Source organism: Marmota marmota, unplaced genomic scaffold (genome assembly GCF_001458135.2).
Source record: "Marmota marmota marmota unplaced genomic scaffold, marMar, whole genome shotgun sequence".
Lineage (NCBI taxonomy): Eukaryota > Metazoa > Chordata > Mammalia > Rodentia > Sciuridae > Marmota > Marmota marmota.
Genome location: NW_026000211.1, coordinates 6,793,313 through 6,812,416, shown reverse-complemented (window position 1 = coordinate 6,812,416; position 19,104 = coordinate 6,793,313). Strand labels below are relative to the sequence as shown.

At 42.0% G+C, this 19,104-nt stretch overlaps 1 protein-coding gene across 1 annotated transcript in view; it reads right to left on the bottom strand.

The window, feature by feature from the left end:
- The window catches only part of Pdgfrl (platelet derived growth factor receptor like), a 45,666-nt gene extending 33,372 nt beyond the window's left edge, over positions 1–12,294 (bottom strand). The window contains exon 1 of the mRNA XM_015486067.2: positions 12,089–12,294. Coding sequence (XP_015341553.1) covers positions 12,089–12,143 — 55 coding nt within the window. The 5' untranslated portion in view covers positions 12,144–12,294. The remainder of the gene's footprint in view (positions 1–12,088) is intronic.
- Positions 12,295–19,104: the final 6,810 nt, after the last annotated feature.

The following is a 19,104-nucleotide window of genomic DNA, read 5'->3' as shown; positions in this document are numbered from 1 at the left end:
AATCTGGCTTGGCAGGAGGAGCTTCCTAGCAGACCCTAGGAGTAACCCCAACTACTGCTGGTGGTCAGTGCTGGACAGTAGCACCTACAGGTTTCTGTGGGAATCCACAGCAGGGAACTTGGTCCAGAAAGTTTGCCTGAAAGAAACAACACCTGGAAAGGACTCCCTGTATACTGCATCTGAGTTAGACAGTCCTACACTCCTACCTAGCTCTGGGAGTGTCAGCAAGTCAAGGAGCAGCTGAAACCATTAAGGCAAGGGGCAGATCTGATGGCCTTACTATGTCAAGGTCCAGCCCAGATGTCTCACCTTCTTGAGGCCCAAAGAGCAGTCAACCATTCTAAGAGATGGCCCCCTCACTCATTCCTGCCTACCGCCCCGCCCCCCCCCGGACTTGGGGTTGGACCTTTGCATTGCCTCTGGCTGATGAGGATGGACTTCTGCTGAACTGCCCCATCACTTTAATACGAAGGAAAAAACTCCTGGCAAATACCAATCTGGGACTATGAGGACAACTGAGTGGCTCAAGGAGGAAGAGACTTGTGATTGGACTACCACTCTCCTCTACACCAAGATGGCCCCTCCAGCTTTGCTTATGATCAAATGCAGCAGAAGTGACAATTATTTGTGAAGGGAAAGCCAATAATACTAAGCAGCCATTAAAAAGGAGAACCAGCTTTTCCTCTACCAAAAGTAAAACAAGACTGTGCCTGTGGAAAGGAAGGAACAAGGCAGACTGTTGCCAGGAGGGGGACTGAGAAAATGGGTGAGAGTCCAAGGACATGGCAGAGAGGAGCCAGGGAGAGGATGAGCTCACAAGTGTGGCTTTATCACCAGCTCAGCTCCACAGCCAACATCCATCTGCTGTTCAATAGCCCCAGGCACTTGTGAGACTTCCAACAGGATGAATTAGCAGTTAGGATGGGCTAGATTATGCTGCAGTAACGATATGCCTCCTCCTCGAATCTCAGTGGCTCAAAATAGCAAAATGAAAGGAAATATCTGTACTCACAGTATCTTGGCATCAAATGTATTGGTTTTCCCCATCAAGAAATTATCCAAGTCTCTTGATACTAACTAATAAGGTGTCCTATAATTCACTTCATTTCTGATACTATCTACCTAGCGTAAGCATAGACCCTGTGTTCCTGGCAGAGGCCTGAAGATCCCAACAAATTAGGTTCAGCCACTCACCCCAAAAACAAATGGAAAATAGTGAAAAGCAGGAAAGGAACTTTAATTAGTATAGCTATACTGGGAAGACAAAGGGGATGAGTATTTCCAGTTCTGTCTTCCAGGGTACTGGTATGAACTTCCAGATTATATAGATAAAAACTAGAGAGATGCACAGTCAAGCAGTCTTGGGAAAACTATGGTTGATCATTATCTCAGGATTAGTAAGGTGGGGCCTGATCTAAGATAAGAAAGTTGCTGTTGTCTGAGAAGGAGTTTGCACTCATGCAAGATGTTTATCAATCAAACCCATCCTTCCTTGAATCCAAGGTGACTCAGATGCAAAATGGAGACAGAGATGCCAAGTTTTTAATTGTGCTTTTAGCTACCCATTGGACATTTCCAGGCCCAAATGAACAGCCTAACTCCTTGTTACACCCACAGGTTAAGGGCCCAGTCACAGGAGTTGCTCTCATATTAGATGCTACTGAGTCTCTGGTCCTTTTGGCCAACTGGATTACAAATCAGGGATTCCCATGACCCCCTCCTCATGTTTGGTAATTTTCTAATGACTCATAGAACTCAAGGAAACACTTCACTTGTGTTTACCAGTTTATTATAAAGGATACAAATGAACAGCCCAAAGCAGAGGTACACAGGGTAATATGGAGGGACCTTTGTGTTTCTGTGCCCTCTCCAAGCACACCATCCTCCTTCACCTCATGTGTTTAGCCCATGAAGCTCTCCAAACCCCTTTACTTAGGGTTTTTAATGGAGTTTCCACTATGTAGGCATGACTGATTAAATAACTGGCCATTGGTGATTGAACTCAATCTGCAGCCCCCATCTCCTCGCCAGAGCTCAGGGAGTAGGGCTGAAAGTCCCAATCCTCTAATCACATGGTTGGTTCCACTGGGCAACAGCCTCATCCTCTAAAAATCACCTCATTAACATCAACTCAAGTATGGTTGAAGGGGCTTATTAGATTTTTTTTTTTAAGGTATTCTCTCATCCTTGTAATTCAGGAAGCTACAAGGGTTTTAAAGATCTGTGCTCAGAACTGTGGACAAAGACCAAAAATATATTTCTTCTTAGACCACGGTATCACAGAAGGTTAATTTTGCTCATTGCACATTCCCATAAAGTGTTGACTGGACTGGTCATTCTTACATAAGGACCTCCTCTCACCTCAGGACCTAGGCTAACAGAGCAGCCACCAGAACACTGCCAGGCACCAAAGCAGAGGAAAATGGAGTGTGTAGAAGATTGCTCACTGCTTTTGAAGCTTCAGTCTAGAAGTACAACATCATTCCAATTCACCTGTTATTGACCCAAACAAGTCAAGGGAGGTAAATGCAATACTACCATGTTCTCAGAAGAAGACCTATAAATTATGGTAACCAGAGCTTTAGGGACTCACACCCAGGGTCTGCAGATGAAGCCATGAAGGAAAAAGTAACTTACCCTGAACAGGTGGAACTGAACAGGTCATGATTTTCTCTGTGAGCAGGGCAGCAATGACCCCTCCCTCTGATTATTTGTTTATGCATAGGAACTTAGAGGAAGCAAGGAATCTGGTTGCTCCCAAAACAAAGAATGTAAAGAAAAATCTTTGGTTTTTCACTTTATACACTTTTGTAATGTTAGGAATTTAACCATACAATTAATTTTGTGTGGATTAATCTATGAAACTCAGCATACCCCCAACTATTAAAGAATATTCACAATAGCCAAACTATAGTATTAATCTATGTGTCCATCAATGGATGAATGGATGAAGAAAATGTGGTACAGATACACCATGGAGTTTTACTCAGACATAAAGAGGAATGGAATTATGTCATTTGCAAGAAAATGGGCAGAACTTGAGAATATTATCTTAAGCAAAATAAGCCAAATGCAAAAAGTCCAGGGTTGTATGTTTTCTCTCTAATGTGGAAACTAGAGAGGAAAAAGGAAAAGAAAGGTGTGTGTGTTGGGGGGCGGGCAGGAAAATCAGTAGACAAAAGGGAAAGGGGTGGTAGTGGTGGGGAAATACTGTGGAATGTCATTGGCCAAATTATATTGTTATATTTTGTGCATCTACAAATATGTTACAACAAATCCTGCTATTACACACAATTGTAATGGGAAAAATACCCCCTTTCTCATTGTCAAAACTGTTTTCATTAATTATCACAAATAATCATTATTCACTCATTCTTTAGTTTAAACAATTTTAAAGGAATATATTTCAGCTTCAAAAATATTATTCAAATTCAGCAAAATATTTCACAAATGAACTGAAATTTGTCCTTATAAACAAAAAAATATTATTCCTTGTAGTTCATTCAAGATCTGCTTTTGGTCTTATTCATCCCTGAGTTCTCACTGTTCGGTTTGAGTCTACCATTTAAATGCAGGGTCTTGGAGTCTCATGGGACCGGAGACCCAAATAGCACCGGAAGTGTACTCAAAAGACTTTGAGCCATAGCAAACTCTCTTTCAAAATGAAAGTGTAAAGTGGATTCTAAATTTATCAAGAGCTGACAACATTCATGCAGAATACAAGGTCTCTTAAAGAATAAGTGCTAAACACATGCTATTTTAAAGCTTACAGATAAGTTATTAAAACTAAACATTAACTGTAGCAATGGTTCAGAGTTGAGCCAATGAAATATATTTGGAGGAGGAGGATCCTATCACCAATGTTGTCGAGAGTTGGCAGCAAATAGAGATAATAAAAAGCTGACCTACTTTAAGTTGGCGTTCTTATTGTTTTGCCTTCTCTTCAGACAATGCACCCTTTATTACCTGTCTCAGGGAGGGTTGCTCCCAGGGCCCTGCCCTTGGCAGGCCACTGGACTCCAGGAACCTCAGGGAAGTCTCCTATAGCCATGCCGTTGTCCACTCACCAAGGATAACAAGGCGAATAGGCACCTAAGTTTCAGCTGGACCATGGGTCTGCATAAGCTCAAAGGGTGATTTGATCTATGCCCACAGATTTACACAAGCATCCAAACTTATGGAACCTTAGAAATCAATTAGGTAAAGTCCTTGTGCTATAGATTAAAATAATAAAGGATGCTCTAAAAAGTTAAATAAATTGTGCATCACTCTACTTATGAGTGGCAGATGGTAGAATAAAACTCAAGTCTCCTGATCCCTATTCCAAAGTGCTCATTTCACTATGTGGAGACAGACATTTTGTATATATTTGCAATAAATGACTATACAAACCTCAGCCAATTGAGGGAATTGCAGGGCATTTGTAAAAAATAGGGAAAATGATAAGTCAGGAGAAAATCATAATCAAAACTCAATTACTTTGGACTGAACTATGAAATGATAAACTAGGATTCCAGAGAAGGCTTACTCTTTCATTTTTCTTCTCCCTTTCCCTTTTAATATGGTACTGGGGATTGAACCCAGAGCCTTCAGTATGAGAGGCAAACATTCTACCAACTGAAGTATATCCCCAACCCATGCCATTTGATCTTTGAGACAGAAAGGAACCATTTAGCCTCCATTCAGTTCAGCCTGAGCCAGACTCTAGAACCAATCCCGCTACTGGGAACTCTCAGCTCAGTGCCCACTTCTGGTCCTCAGTACACTGCCTTCCTTGGGCTTGTAAGCCTTGCTCCCTGAGACCTGCTCTTTTCTGTGGCCTCAGGTCTGGTTAGGACCAGCTCCTCTCCTAGGCTTTTGTTTCTTCTTATTTCCTTTCTTTCCTCTACTCCAATTCTTCTGGGTCATAGTTCCTGCTGAACTTTCTCAATCCCCTTAAGGAGTAGAACTGTGTCCTTGAACCCTGTTCTCCAAGACAGAGTTCCCAGTGCCTGTTGTTGAAACTGTTGTTTGCCTAGACTCCCACTGACCTTCAGTATTTGATTTATTCACGCTTGGTTCTAATGACAGCACACAAGTGTCTACCTGTACAGGATTCCTCAGCCTCTTAGAAGGAGAAGCTCTGTAACTGGTGGGAATATATCAGACCAACAGAAGTTCACTGATTCAGCAACATTAATTATGAAGCAGAAGCCTCAGCTTTGCAATAAGGTAGAAGTCATTTTTTTTCTTTCTTTCTTTCCTTCCTTTTTTTTTGTTATGGATATTGAACCCAAGATTTTGAACATGTTAGGAAAGCACGCTACCATTGAGCTACATCCCTGCCCCTACAAGTCACATTTTCCCCCCTAAAGATAAAAATAAAAGCCTACCATGATAATGTCCAAGTTATAAACATTTTAGTCACACTATGCCGATGAGATTAATAGATCTCCAGGCTATCATATAACAGGAATTCAAGTGACCAAAATGACAATAAACAACTGGGAGCAATGGTGCATGTTGTAATCCCAGTGATGCAGGGGGACAAGGCAGGAAGATTGCAAGTTCAAGACCAGCCACAGCAACTTAGCAAGGACCTAAGCAACTCAGCAAAACCCTGTCTCAAAATAAAAAATAATAAGGGCTGGGCATGTGGCTCAGTGTAAAAGCTTGTCTGGGTTCAATCCCTAGTTTAAAAAAATCACAAAATGACAATAACCTTCTGAAATCCTTTGGAATTTAGTCTTTGTCTGACTTCTGGACTGTCAGATCCTATGTGGCTGTGCTACTCAGGAACATCAGATTATCTAATTACAGATATCATGCATCCAAATATTTGCTACTGTATTTGCAAAACGATATGACTTTTTTGACCAAATAGATCCATCATTTGATCCAAAGTATCACTGCTCTAGGTGTCTGACCACAGAATTGATCCACGATTTGGTGCTAATAACACCAAATTGAAGAAGCCAGCCTGAGAAGAGTTGGAGAGCTTGTGCATAGTCATATGTGAGGCCTTGGCTTCAAGCACATGTGTGTGTGTGCACACTCACACTCATGCAGCCTAGTGGCCCCACAGATACCCAGAGAATACTGGGATTGAGGGACGGTCAAGATCCATGTCTAATTTTTTTAAAAAAATATGACTTACTTAACTATGTAAATTGGTTATATCCCAAAAGGCTTTATAAGAATTTTATCATAAGTAAATAAAAGTGATAATCTAATAACATTGCATTTTTGAAACTATTGCATAGGATATTTCATAGAGAAATAGGTGGCAAAATTCACAGACAATAAAATATCATCATTGACTTCAGGTTTCCACTTGCCACCCACTAACTGCATGTCCTGGGGAGTTATTTGCCCTCTCTCTGACTGAACTTCCTCTTCTGTAATTGAGAACGATATGGTAATAATAACTATTGCATGGATTGTTGGGAGAATTAAATGAGCTAGTGTGTTTAAAATGCTAAGAATAATGTGTGATCCATAGTAAACACTAGTTAAGTGCTATTTGTTGTTTTGTAGTTGTTTCATGTGACTCCATGGTAAACTGGTAGTGAAACAAAGAAGCTATTATTCTTTTTGTAATTAACAGATGCCAAATAGCTTACTCCAGGTCATTGAGAAGGTAGTGAGTGCAAAGCCAGATCCTTTGACTCCAAGTCTAGAGAGTTCTCTGGTGCATGCCATTGTCTTTCCACCATAGAGATGAGCATATTGTGGCAATTTCACTTTATTTGCATAAATCTCAGGCATAGCACCATTGTCTAAGTGGATTCTTGGATGGGCCCAGCCCTTCATAAGGAGTTCCAAATCAAACAGAACTTGACACTGGGGATGAGAGCACAGGGGCCGGAGATGACTTTTCCAAGGCATATATTAGCATCCACAAGTGAGGAGACGCTGGTCAAAAGCTCCCAGTGAATGACCATATGTTACACAGCAAGAAGCAAGCAGGAAAAGGACCGCGATTATTCAGCATTGATTGAGAATTTCCATTCAGACCTTCTTCATGAAATCTGACCTGGCTTGACCTCTCTAATTCTATAGGCTTGTGTTGGAGAAGCAAATAAATTCATTAATTGAATCATTGCTGCTTAGTGGAGGATTACATGTTGAACATAGTCATTAACACGAAAGAGCTACAGCTATTTGTTTTCCTCCCTGATGGGCAGTTAAGGGGAAAGGCCAGCCCTGAGGGTAGCATCAAGTAACCCCCATACCATAAACCCTTTGGAGCAGCTCAGGTGTTCCCCCATTTTACTTGTACAGACTGAGATGTCTTTTCTTGTTTTTCCACTCTTCCTGAAAAACCCCATAAGAACATATACTTTTTCTAAGATACAAAGGTGGAAAGATTAGACCTTTTCCCTTCCAGAACCCCACTCCAAAACCCCTCCCACCACTTTTTAAAGTATCATTTTCATAAAATTGCAGAGGATTCATTACTTCTGTTTCAGGATAGAATTTGAGGCATTTCCCAAGAACCATTATTAGAACCCAGATGATGGTGTGCTTCTTAAAAACCTTTATCCTCTTGGCTCTCAGTTATCTGCTGTCATTGTGCCTCTGACAACTCTACTGTCTCCTTGGCAGCTCTTCCTTCTCTTTTCTGCTCCATCTCAGCCCCCAAGGCTTAGCCCTGGCAACTTCTCTCTAATGACATTCACTCTCTAAGTGACCTCACACCATCCAAGGGCTCTGGCATCATTCACATGTTGTGAGCTGCCCTCCCTCTAGTCTTGACCTTGCCTCTGAACTCAGATCTGAATATCCCATGGCTTACTCAGTACTGCTGCTTAGAAAACTAGCTGGCATCTCAAATTTAATACATCTATAACTGAACTCTGAAAGTGATTTAGACCTGCTCCTTCTCCAGAGTTTCCTTTAACAGTAAATGGCAAGTCTTTGGACCCAGTTTCTCAGAACAAAAACCTCAGAGTCTTACTCGATCCTTTCCTTTATCTCCTAAGCCATATTCAATCCAGGAGCAAATGCTTGTGGTTTTGACTTCAAAACTGACTCTGACCCCAGTCTCTTTTCCCTCCATCTACTTCCATAATCTGCCATATCCTTGCCCAAGCCATATTTTACTCACACTATTAAACCACCTCATAAGTAGGGTCTTGGTTTCTACCTAGAACTCAACCTTTGAAAATATAAATCATGGACATTTTTCTGCTCAGAACCTCAAGTGACTTTCACCTAATTTAGAAGAAAGTGTTAAGTCATCCCATGTGCTACAAGGCTTTACCATCTCCTGTTACATCTCATGGTCCTTAGGCACCATGGTCATCAGCCACCTGGAAGCTGCTGTATTCGCCATGGCCTTGACCTGAATGCAGGGCTCTTCTTTCCAACATCTGTAGGGGTTGCTTCCTCACCTTGGCCTCATGCACCTCTCATGTCTCACCCTGGGTTGTTGGTTGAATTGTGACCCTCAAAAAGACATGTTGAAGTCCTAACCCCTGGTACCTGTGAATGTGAACTCCTTGGAATAGGGTCTTTACAGATATAATCAAGTTAAGATGAAGACAGAAGATAGGGTCTCATCCAGTATGACTGATGTTCTTATAAAAAGAGGAGAGACACACCAAGAGAAAAATGCCACATGAGGACACAGACACACACAAAGAAGACAGCCATGTGACATCAGCTGCATTGGGGTAATGCAGAGGTAAGCCACAGAGAACCAAGAATTGCCAGACACTACTAGATGAAGGCTCAAAAGCATCCTGACCAGAGTTTCAAAAGCAACAAGGTCCCGCTGAAACTTTGATTTTGGATTGCTGGCCTCCAGAACTGCAAGAGAATAAGCTTCTGTTGTTTCAAGCTACCTGGTTCATGGTACAGGTTGAGCATCCCTAATCCAAAATCCAAAATCCAAAATACTCCAAAATCCAGAACTTTTTGAGTACCAACATGACATCACAAAAGAAAATTCCATGCCCACCGTGTGCAGTGACACACACCTGTAATCCCAGTGGCTAGGGAGGCTGAGGCAGGGGGATTGTGAGTTCAAAGCCAGCCTTAGCAACTTAGTGAGGCCCTCAGAAACTCACTGCTACCCTGTCTTTAAATAAAATATTTTAAAAAGGGGATGGGGATATGACTCAATGGTTAAGTGCCCCTGTACCCTGGTACCCCCCCACCCAAAAAAAAAAAAGAAAAAGAAAACAAATTCCATACTCAACTTCATGTGACATGTCACAGTCAAAATACAGATGCACTAAAAATATTGTACATAAGGCATATATTAAACATAAAAGAAATTTGTGTTTAGACTTAGGTCCCATCTTTATTATAATCACTTATATAGGCAAATATTTCAAAATCTGAAATATGAAGCATGTCTGATCATAAGCATTTCAGATAAGGGATACTCAACTTGTTTGTTATAGCAGCCACAGGGAACTAATACACCTGGGTTAATGATTCTTCATGCCACTTATCAATTCCCAAAATTATGTCTTGTTTATTTATTTATTTATTTTTAAAAAGTACATGACCTGATTTTTTTTAATATTTATTTTTTAGGTGTAGATGGACACAATACAATGCCTTTATTTTTATGTGGTGTTGAGGATTGAACCTGGGTCCCGCCCATGCTAGGTGAGCAATCTACCACTGAGCCACAATCCCAGCCCCATGTCTTGTTTATTTATTATCTGTCCTCTCCATTTGCTTATGAGTACCTCTAACTGGGATCTTGGGCAATTTATTCACTGTTTTCATGCCTCGGTTTCATGCTACTGGTGTAATGTGCATCTCTAATCACCCCCACCTCATGAAGAGAAATAACATTTCTAAAAACATAACTCATATTAGAATTAGGCATGGCAGGGCTGGGGATGTGGCTCAAGCGGTAACGTGCTCACCTGGCATGCACGAGGTGCTTGGTTCGATCCTCAACACCACATAAAATAAAATAAAGATGTTGTGTCCTCAGCACCACATAAAATAAAATAAAAATGTTGTGTCCACCAAAAACTGAAAAATAGATATTAAAAAATATTCTCTCTCTCTCCTCTCTCTTAAAAAAAAAAAAAAAGAATTAGGCATGGCAAACTTTACAAGGTTAGAACAGATGTTCGCCCCCACTTGCAGGGAATCCTTTTCCTCCTCATAAAAACCTCTCTCCCAGATGTGATCTCAAAAGCCAAAAGGCCATGGGACAAGTCAAGCCTTGGGTCTACAGTTTGTGATTTGGGATCAGAAGCAGGCAGCATTGGGATCAATCTGCCAACCAGAATCAATCTGCCAATCAGAGACCAGCATTGAAAGGACTTCCAGTACGACTTTCCTTGGTTGTTCCTGGTCTGAGCCTGCCCCACAACTCAAAACAGAAATAAATAAATAAATAAAAAATAAAAAAAACACCAAAAATAATTCTGGCTAGGCTGAGAAAAGTGTTATATAACTTAATAAAGCAAATTTACTGCCAAGTATGTGTTCAATATTTTATCCATGGTCTATGAATCATACATATGGACTTTAAAAAACAAAATCACAGCACTATTTTCACACATAAAATTTATTCATTATTTCTTATAAAGTATTCAGTCTGTATTCAACTTAATACTGAATGAATCACATTTTGTTTAAACAGATGCTAATTAATTTAGGCAGATGTTGGTAACAATTCACATGATCTGGGTACACCTTGGCGGAAGACATCTCCTGAACCTCTAAGACTGGCATCTTGGGTATAAACAAAATGAATGGACTATTTGGAATTATTTTGTCTGGCCATCTCCTTCCCTCTTCAAAAAAATGGTACCAAATACTGCATTTCCTCCATTTCAACTGTCACATACAGGGACCTGCCAGGAGCATTTTAATATTGGATTTTACAAACTGAACTCATGCCAACTTCTCTCTGGGCAAAGAGTAAATATTGCTCCTCCAGCGGAACTCTGCCTATATTTTATTAAGCATGGCTCTAGGCTGAAGGATCCTCATGCTCAACTTCAAGTCCCACAAACCACCCTGAACTTCCCAAAGTAGAATTTTTTTTCTCCAAATGATTATAATTTCACAGGAAAGAAAGGAACTGTTCAGGATTGAGGAGTGTTTTAAAATTTGAACCAGGTTGAGCCAGTGTGAGGTGGCATAACAGCAAAAAAAGCTGCTTTCCAACCAAATCTAAGCAAATGCATGGCTGTAGCCAAGGAATTTCAAGGGAGGTTTGAAACCAGGATGTGACCAGATGAAAGATGTACTGTAAAAATAACAACAATTAAAGAGGCAAACTAAACAGCAGATAACACTACTACACAAATAGAATATATATGATCTACACACACACTCACACACACACACACACACACACATACATACATACATACAAATAAAACCGGACCCTGTGGTTTTGAGTCCACACAACAGTAAGAACCACAAGCAGGCACACGTTTTAAAAAGTACAGGGTTGTACATCCCCCATTTATGTGGTATAAAAATGCATTTTTCTTCGCCTTTTTCCATCCCATTAGAAATGAAGCAACGTGACAGCAGTGGGGGTTGAGGTTTAAGGTTTCACAAAAATTTATGGTCAAAGACTTATGCAGATCTTGCAGGATTTAAGCCCAAACTGGTATACAAAAATAAATTCAGGACTGCGGGGGAGGACCCTTGGAATTTTGTGCGAGAATTTTGCGTAAGAATCAGCAATTGCCTTGCTTGGGTGGCACCCGCACTCAGTAGCTGAGGTCCGACTGCAGCGCGGAAATGGAAGCGATCTACCCCTCCCGCGCCACCTCCCAGACCGACACGTTGACACCGGGGTTGGACCAGGCTCTGGCTGAGGATGCTCCATTTACCCGCGGAGGGCTTTTTTGCCCGAGAGGGCTGGAGCGGACCTGATGGGTTCCTGAGGGTCCAAGTAACTGCCACTTTCTCCGAAGGCTAGCAAGAGAGGTGGAGAGCAGAAGAAAGGAGACCCTCTTACCAGGGGGCAGGTGCACCAGACAGGGAGTCGTGGGAGCAGAACCACAGACTGCCAAAGTAAGAGGAACTGTTGGCCAGAGCAGGATGGGGACCGGGGGTCCGGGGGCTATAGGCAGCACAAGCCCGATCGTATCCGTCCAGAGTCACTCACCATTCTCCAGCACCTCGAGCACCAGGAGAAGACCAAGCAGCAGCCAAACCTTCATCTTCAGGGCTGGGGACTGCGGGTCCGTGGCGCGGCGCTGAGGGCTGCGCAGGACCGGGCAGGGCAGGGCAGGGGCGCAGGGGGAGGCGGCGGGCGAGGGGCGCCGCCTCCAAGCCGCAGCGGCAGTACGGGGCGGGCGGCTGGGAGGCTGCAGCTGGAGGATTCGGTTTCATGAGGAGGAACACAATTTGGGGGGAAAGTTAGAGATTTTTTTTTTTTTTTTTTAAATTCCCTGTGTAATGTGACCCCTCCTGCCCCCTGGCGGAGCGGTGAAGAGCAGTACTACTTCTGAGTTCTGAGGAAGGTCTAAAGGCGAAATGTCAATGACAATAACCACGCCTTGATTTTTCTCCAAATCTCAGCGTTTTTATCAAGTTTACAAGTTCGAGAAGTGGCACCCGCACTCAGTAGCTGAGCTCCGACCTGTGGATATGGATGGAGTCACACAACTATAACTATGCAAATGTCACCAGCGCTTACTCCACCTGCTCAAGCAGGGCCTTAGTGCTCTGTAAAAAGTTCCCCCTAAACTTGTTTGATCCCAGAAGGTCAGTGACTGTCTGCCTGCCCGCCTGGTTTTCTGTCGATCTGTCTGTCTCTCTTATTTGTTGCACTGTTGTCCTTAATTATTCCTGCTGTCACCCTATGACTGGACAGAGATGGGCTATGCACCCAAGACTGAACCTACTGAAAAAGGAGTAAGGAGCATCTTACTACAGCTGAGACATATGAGGGGAGGTGCCAAATACGGAAGAGGTCTACATTGCCAGCAGAAGGACTCACAGCTGGCCAACTCCTTCCCACCAAGATTTTGGAGGAACTGCTTTTTCCTCTAGTATACAGAAAACCCACTGCTCTGCAGAACACTATACAGGTTAAGTTTAGGAGGATCTGTGCCCCACCCCCCAAAATCCAAGTAACAGTATCAGTACCCTCCTCCCATCTTTTATCAGCGCTCTGGGCTCCTTGTAAGTATAGGATTCATTTTCTCCAAGTAGGCTCTTCAGTTCTAGTAACTGAATCCCATTCTCATGCATATTAAGAGTGTCCTGGGCCCTGAAATTCCCTACCAGCCTGAACAGCATAATGACACTGTCTTTTAAAATCAAACCAAACCAAACCAAAAAAGGTTAAAAGATATTCCTATGTACCCACCTGTGTCCTCACCATGAAGCATTTGGAGATGACTAAGATGAAAAGGAAAAAAATAAAAAAAAATAAAAAGAAAAAAGAAAAGAAAATTATGTTCTAAGTTGTAGGACGCATACTATTAATACTAGAGAATTTCAGAAAGGTGAGTGATCAGTACAGGCTGAAGGAGAGTTGGAAATCACAGAGGCTCATGGCTTGAATTTGGAGAGCCAAGGGAGGAGGGAGGGCAGAGGAGAGCATCCTTTTGAGCTGGTCAGTGGGGCATCAGTGAAGGCACAAAGCAAGACTGGCCCAGTAGCCTGGGTTGATCACAGGAAAGTGCAGATTCATTGTGAAAGTAAAGTGGGAAAGATGAATGCATTGACAGTCCAGGACTGCAGACAGTGGGGCTGAGGTGTGGTGTGGTGTGGTGTGGTGTGGCAGAGGACTTGGGCATTGTTTTTCCCTCAGCAGAGAAAGGTGAGAGGTTCTTGAGTTTGTGGTCCCATAAGATGAAAGCAGTTTGCAGTGTGAGAATGCCAGTGTGTATCCCCCAGGTGAGAAGCAGGGCCTCAGTCGGAAGCCAGTCTCATTGTAGTGTTAGCACCAAATATTACCACTACAGACTCCTGGACTGGAAGTAACAGGAAGGAGACTTCTCCCTTACCCCCAAGGTGAGAGGTGCTGGAGCATAGGATAAATGAGTGTTTCTTAATTGCTTTGTGCAGGAAGAATCAAGAATTCTATGTTCTATTGCCAACTATAGCTTTGCTATCCACTTACACTGTTTATGGGGAAAACTGTTATCTGGGAATAAAAAAGGCCACTATTCATTTAACCTTCCAGGATCTTGCATTCATAAAGGGAGGGAACTAGACTTGAAGATTGTTTGAACAGATGTGCACTGTGTGTTTGATGTCATGGTTATGAAGACTAGGACATTGTCCATCATGGCCACTTTTAAGGAGTGGACACTAGCCTGGAGATAAGCATTTAGACTACTGTAGAACTGTGTGTCATTGTCATTAATGTAGACCAATGCCAGAATTCATTGACTGACAATAAATTCATAGGGTATACTATTTTCACCTGTAGAAAGAAGTTCATTGAATACTTGTGGGTCACCTGATAGTCATAAGCTGGGCAATCACAAGTTCTTTTATTCCAGTCTTTATTATAACACTCAAATCACACATCATACTTCACACAATTTTAATTTTAAATATATATACTTAACAGAAAGGCTAAGAATGGGTTAAGGCAACCACAGGGGTTCAGTCAGCTGAACTGAGAGGAAAGGCAGAGAGCAGGTACTAATGGTGGTTAGATTAGATGTTCAGCATGTCAAAATGCAGGAATTTATTCTATGCCAAGGTCCAGACAGACAGCAATTTCTGAGTGTCCATTTGGAGTTTCAGCTTGGAGTGGGTCATGCATGGTTGTCATGGGCAGGAGAAACCATGCTCTGCTGAAGCTAGATGGCACAGGAAATTGAAGGTTTGTCACTATGGCAAATCTGTTGATGAGTGACCAGGCGTCAGGGTCAGGGTACTGCTCTGTTCAGTCTTGTGGTGCTCCTTGAGTGAGGAGCCTTGAGTGAGGGGGTTGCTTCATTTGGTGATATAAGTTTGATAATACCCATGCATCCATGTGCTTCTGATTAATTTGATATGTTTACAGATTCATTTTTATCAGCACAATTAATTTATTTGTCAGTTTGTGCCTTATAGTCGTGCTAGGCAAATGGTGGTTGTTGACTTGTACAACCAAGGTGTAGAGTCATTCCAGCTTGGTGCTAAACTCAAAATGCAGTAGCTTATGGCAAGCTGCTTTCCAAAATGGAGTAACTCAGGTGTAGGCGAGTCTGAGAGCTCCTGTTCTATGTATCATGGAGTAACTTAGAGCAGGGCACACAGCCGGTTCTCCATAGTCACCTTCTGGGGAGGATTCTGAGCAAAACCTCCTGGAGTGCATGCTGGCTTACGTAGATCTGTCTGGCTGCCCCAGCCTGGGGTCCCTTTTCACTCTGAGTCTGTGAGTTGAGTGTTTCACACTCCCTCTCTGTTGGAGCCTGGGCTTCAGTCTAGATTTTCCTCTTGCTGGCTCCACCTGGTAGCTGGGTCCTGTTCTCTGTTTTACCCCCCTGGAGCCCTAAGTCCACCCTTCTTTTGTCATTAGCATCAATTGTCACTTCCCTGCTTGGACCTGCTATCCTTTCTCATTCAGAGTGTGGCTGCAGCCCTCTAACTGATGTCTCCATCTCTCCTTCTTGTGTGTCAGTGGATTATCTCCCTAGCAATTAGATCCATCTTCAAATAAGACTCACCCTGCCTCCACCCTTCCAAGGCATTCCAGCAAGGCTCATCGTCTGGAGTTCTTGGCCTTTGCTTGCCTCTCTGGCTTCCTCCTATGTGGTCACTCCCATCCTGCCCTCCATTCCTCATGGTACTTGCCCCAACTTTCTGCATCCCTAGCCACCGCTCCTGCTGCTCCTGCCCCAACCATCCCCCCTCCATTTGACCATCTGCTTTCCTTTTGTCCCACCCCACTAATTTTTCATAAGATTAGCAGCCTCACTAATCTTGCAAGGTTTAGCTCCATCTCACATCCTGCCAATTGTTGTATATACACCTCCACGATGGCACTGATGACAGAACTCAGAATTTAGTTGTAATCTGTTTATGCTTTTCTTCTGTGCTACCAACCATGAGTTCAAAAGTAGGAAGTGTGCCTTATAAAAGTTGGCATTGCACCAACAGTTCCTAGAAAATAATAATTATTTATTAGGAATTAACTATGTTTCAAGTAGAGTGTTAGGTCCATAGATCCTTACCATACACTTATTGTTGATCCTATTAAACAAGCCTATGAGGTAGGCACTATTGTTATCCGCATTTTGTGGATAAGGATGCCCAAAGTCAAACTTGTAGTAAGTTACAATTCAGGTTTTATTTTTCTTCTGTATATGTGGGTCTAAATCATAATTCTGCTGGTTAAAACGAGCTGTTGCTATCCCTACAAATGAAGGCTCTTAAGCAGGGTTCCCCTGATCTACAGGCAGGAAAGGCTCTAAAGGTGCCCTTCTTAAATTCCTGAAATCAGAGAGGAGTACTTTGTGGTTATTCTAATAGACGTGTCAACAGAGAGCTTAAAATTTAAAAGGCAAACAGATGAACGGAATCATGAGTTGTCCCATGGAGACAGGGACTCCTGCTCGGCTTTTTTGCAGGAGTAGAGACTTATAGGTACTGCCGTAAAAGCAGCCACGAGAAGAAAACAGCTGAAATTTTTAATGAATTAACACCTGAATGAAGACTGACTGACACAAGAGTTGAGGATCCCTGTGAGACCCAGACACAAGGAGAATCCCAAATCCACTCCAACAAATCTTTGCTGATTGTTCATAAGAAGGAGCAGACAGAAGACCTGAGAAAAACCTCCTTCAAGGGTGCATGGGATGAAAACTTGCCTTCTTCCTAAACTTTTCTCTCACATAAAGCAAAAGCTGAAAGCCACTGGATGAGGGAGGGGAAAGCCTTCCACCTGTGGTTCCAGGCAAAGGCTTCCTCTGTGGATGGAGGATTGGGAGGAAGAGCCATCTGCAGTGGGGCTAAGAGGCGGCTCTGGTCCACAATCCTGTACTGACACAAAGCAGAGGTCTGCTGCTGTGCTGGGAGGGACAGGAAACTTGCTCCTCCTTCCTCCAAGCCCCTCTACTGACACAGGCCAATTTCTGTGCCTTTGGGAGGAAGGACAGGAACACTAAGGAAGGCCTCTGTTTAAGGCCCAGGCATAAAAGGCCTCCTTATGACTGAGCTGACACAAGACAAGCAAAAATGACCTTAGAAGGCTTGGACTGAGACAGAAGCCACTGTGGTCACCATTGCCAGGGGGCAAGAATGTCAAGAAACTCCCCAGGTGTCTTGGGCATGCAGCCTGCTGAAAGCCAGCAGTTAATCAGGAATACGGAGAAAGCGTAGAAAGTGTGATCGCTGGGTTATACGGTAAGAGTACATTTAGTTTTGAAATAAACTGCCAAACTGTCTTCTAAAGTGGCTGTACCATTTTGCTGTTGTTTCACATATCCATCAGCATTTGGTGTCAGAGTTTGGGATTTTGGCCATTCTAATAGGGAAACATTTAGTGCTATCTCCTTATTTTCATTTGCAATTTGCTAGTGATATAATGTTGAGCTTTTTTCATATGCTCATTTGCCATCTTTATATCTTCTTTGGTGAGGTATTTGTTCAGATTTTTTACCCATTATTTGCTTGGGTTGTTTGTTACCTTATTTAAAGTGACTTTTACCCAACAAAGCTGACATAAAAGAGGGTGGGGATAGAACAGTGTTAAGACGGCAGGTCATAGACCACAGACTTGGTTTGAATTTACTAATTAGTAATTGTGTGAACTGGGCAGTGTACTTATTTTCTCTGTCACTGCCTGGATTCTTACCTCGGATATTGTTCTATTGCTTCTACATCACTCAGTGGAAAAGCCAGATATAACACTATGTATGTATGATTCCATGCATGTTGGAAAGACGTTTTTGATGTGTTTGCATTTAACACTGATCAGAAAGCAACAAACCTGGATGAAACTCATAATGGTTGTCTTTAAATCATGTGATTACAGGAGTCCTTTTAAAATGTGTATTTTCTGCATTCACAAAGTATTCTACCATGAATAAGAATTGTTTTTATAATCAGAAAAATTGCTTTCTTTAAAAAAATGATACATTAGCCAGGAAATAAATTTAGTTGATTTCACTCCACCCTCTATTTCATGTTTAATGACTGAATTGTGTTTTATTGTATTCATAATATATTAATAGCTTTTCATTAAATCTTTTTGTCTTGTTTTTAAACAGTAATACCCAGAGAAAGAAAATCTGGGCAAAGCACAAAGCTACAAAGTACATACTGAAGAAGATGCTAGAATACTGGCTGACTCTTGAGGTAGGCAAAGTGGAAGACCTGGGGAGAGGAAAAATGGTGCCACATTATGAAGAAGTTTGGCATTAATGAAGAGTAGCACTGGGTTGCTCTGCCTGTGTTTTCTTTTCTTTCTTTCTTTTTTTTTTTTTTTTTGGTACCAGTGATTAAACCAGGGTGCTTAACCACTGAGACATATCCCTACCCCTTTTTATTTTTATTTTGAGACACAGTCTTATTAGTTTGCTTGCAGTCTTGCAGAGTTGTTGAGGCTGGCTTTGATCCTCCTGTCTCAGCCTCCAGAACCCCTAAGATTACAGGTGTGCACCAAGGTACCCAGCTGTATTTTATTTATAAAATAACACTTAACAAAACACTACCTAATTAATCCATTCAAAAGTATTGAAAACCCCCACAGAATTATATGACAGGAAATGATGAAAATAATAAAAATACTCTTTCATGTCTGTTACCCTTCCTATTAGCGACAAAGTATTACATAGACACACTGTCATTTAATTTTCTCCTCTTTATACTTTGATTGTTTTAAAAAATCTTCTGTAAAAACTACCACATAAACTATTCTTATCCCAACTTCTTTGTACCCATGAGTATATCTATAGACACTTAGAAGTGAGATTATTTAGCCAAAGTTCATGATATTTAATATTTTTGATAAATGCTACCAGCTTTCCCTTCTACAAAGCTGTCCGTATTTATAACCAGTTCGACTTTCCTCAGGAGCATGTATGCTGACCTATTTCTTTACTGCTCCACCAACACTGAATGTGACCATTCTTTCAATTTTTATAACCTGATAGAGGCAAAAATCACATTGTGTTCTTTCAGTTCCCATTCTGTTTATTATTATTGAAGCTGAGCATCTTATCGTGTGTT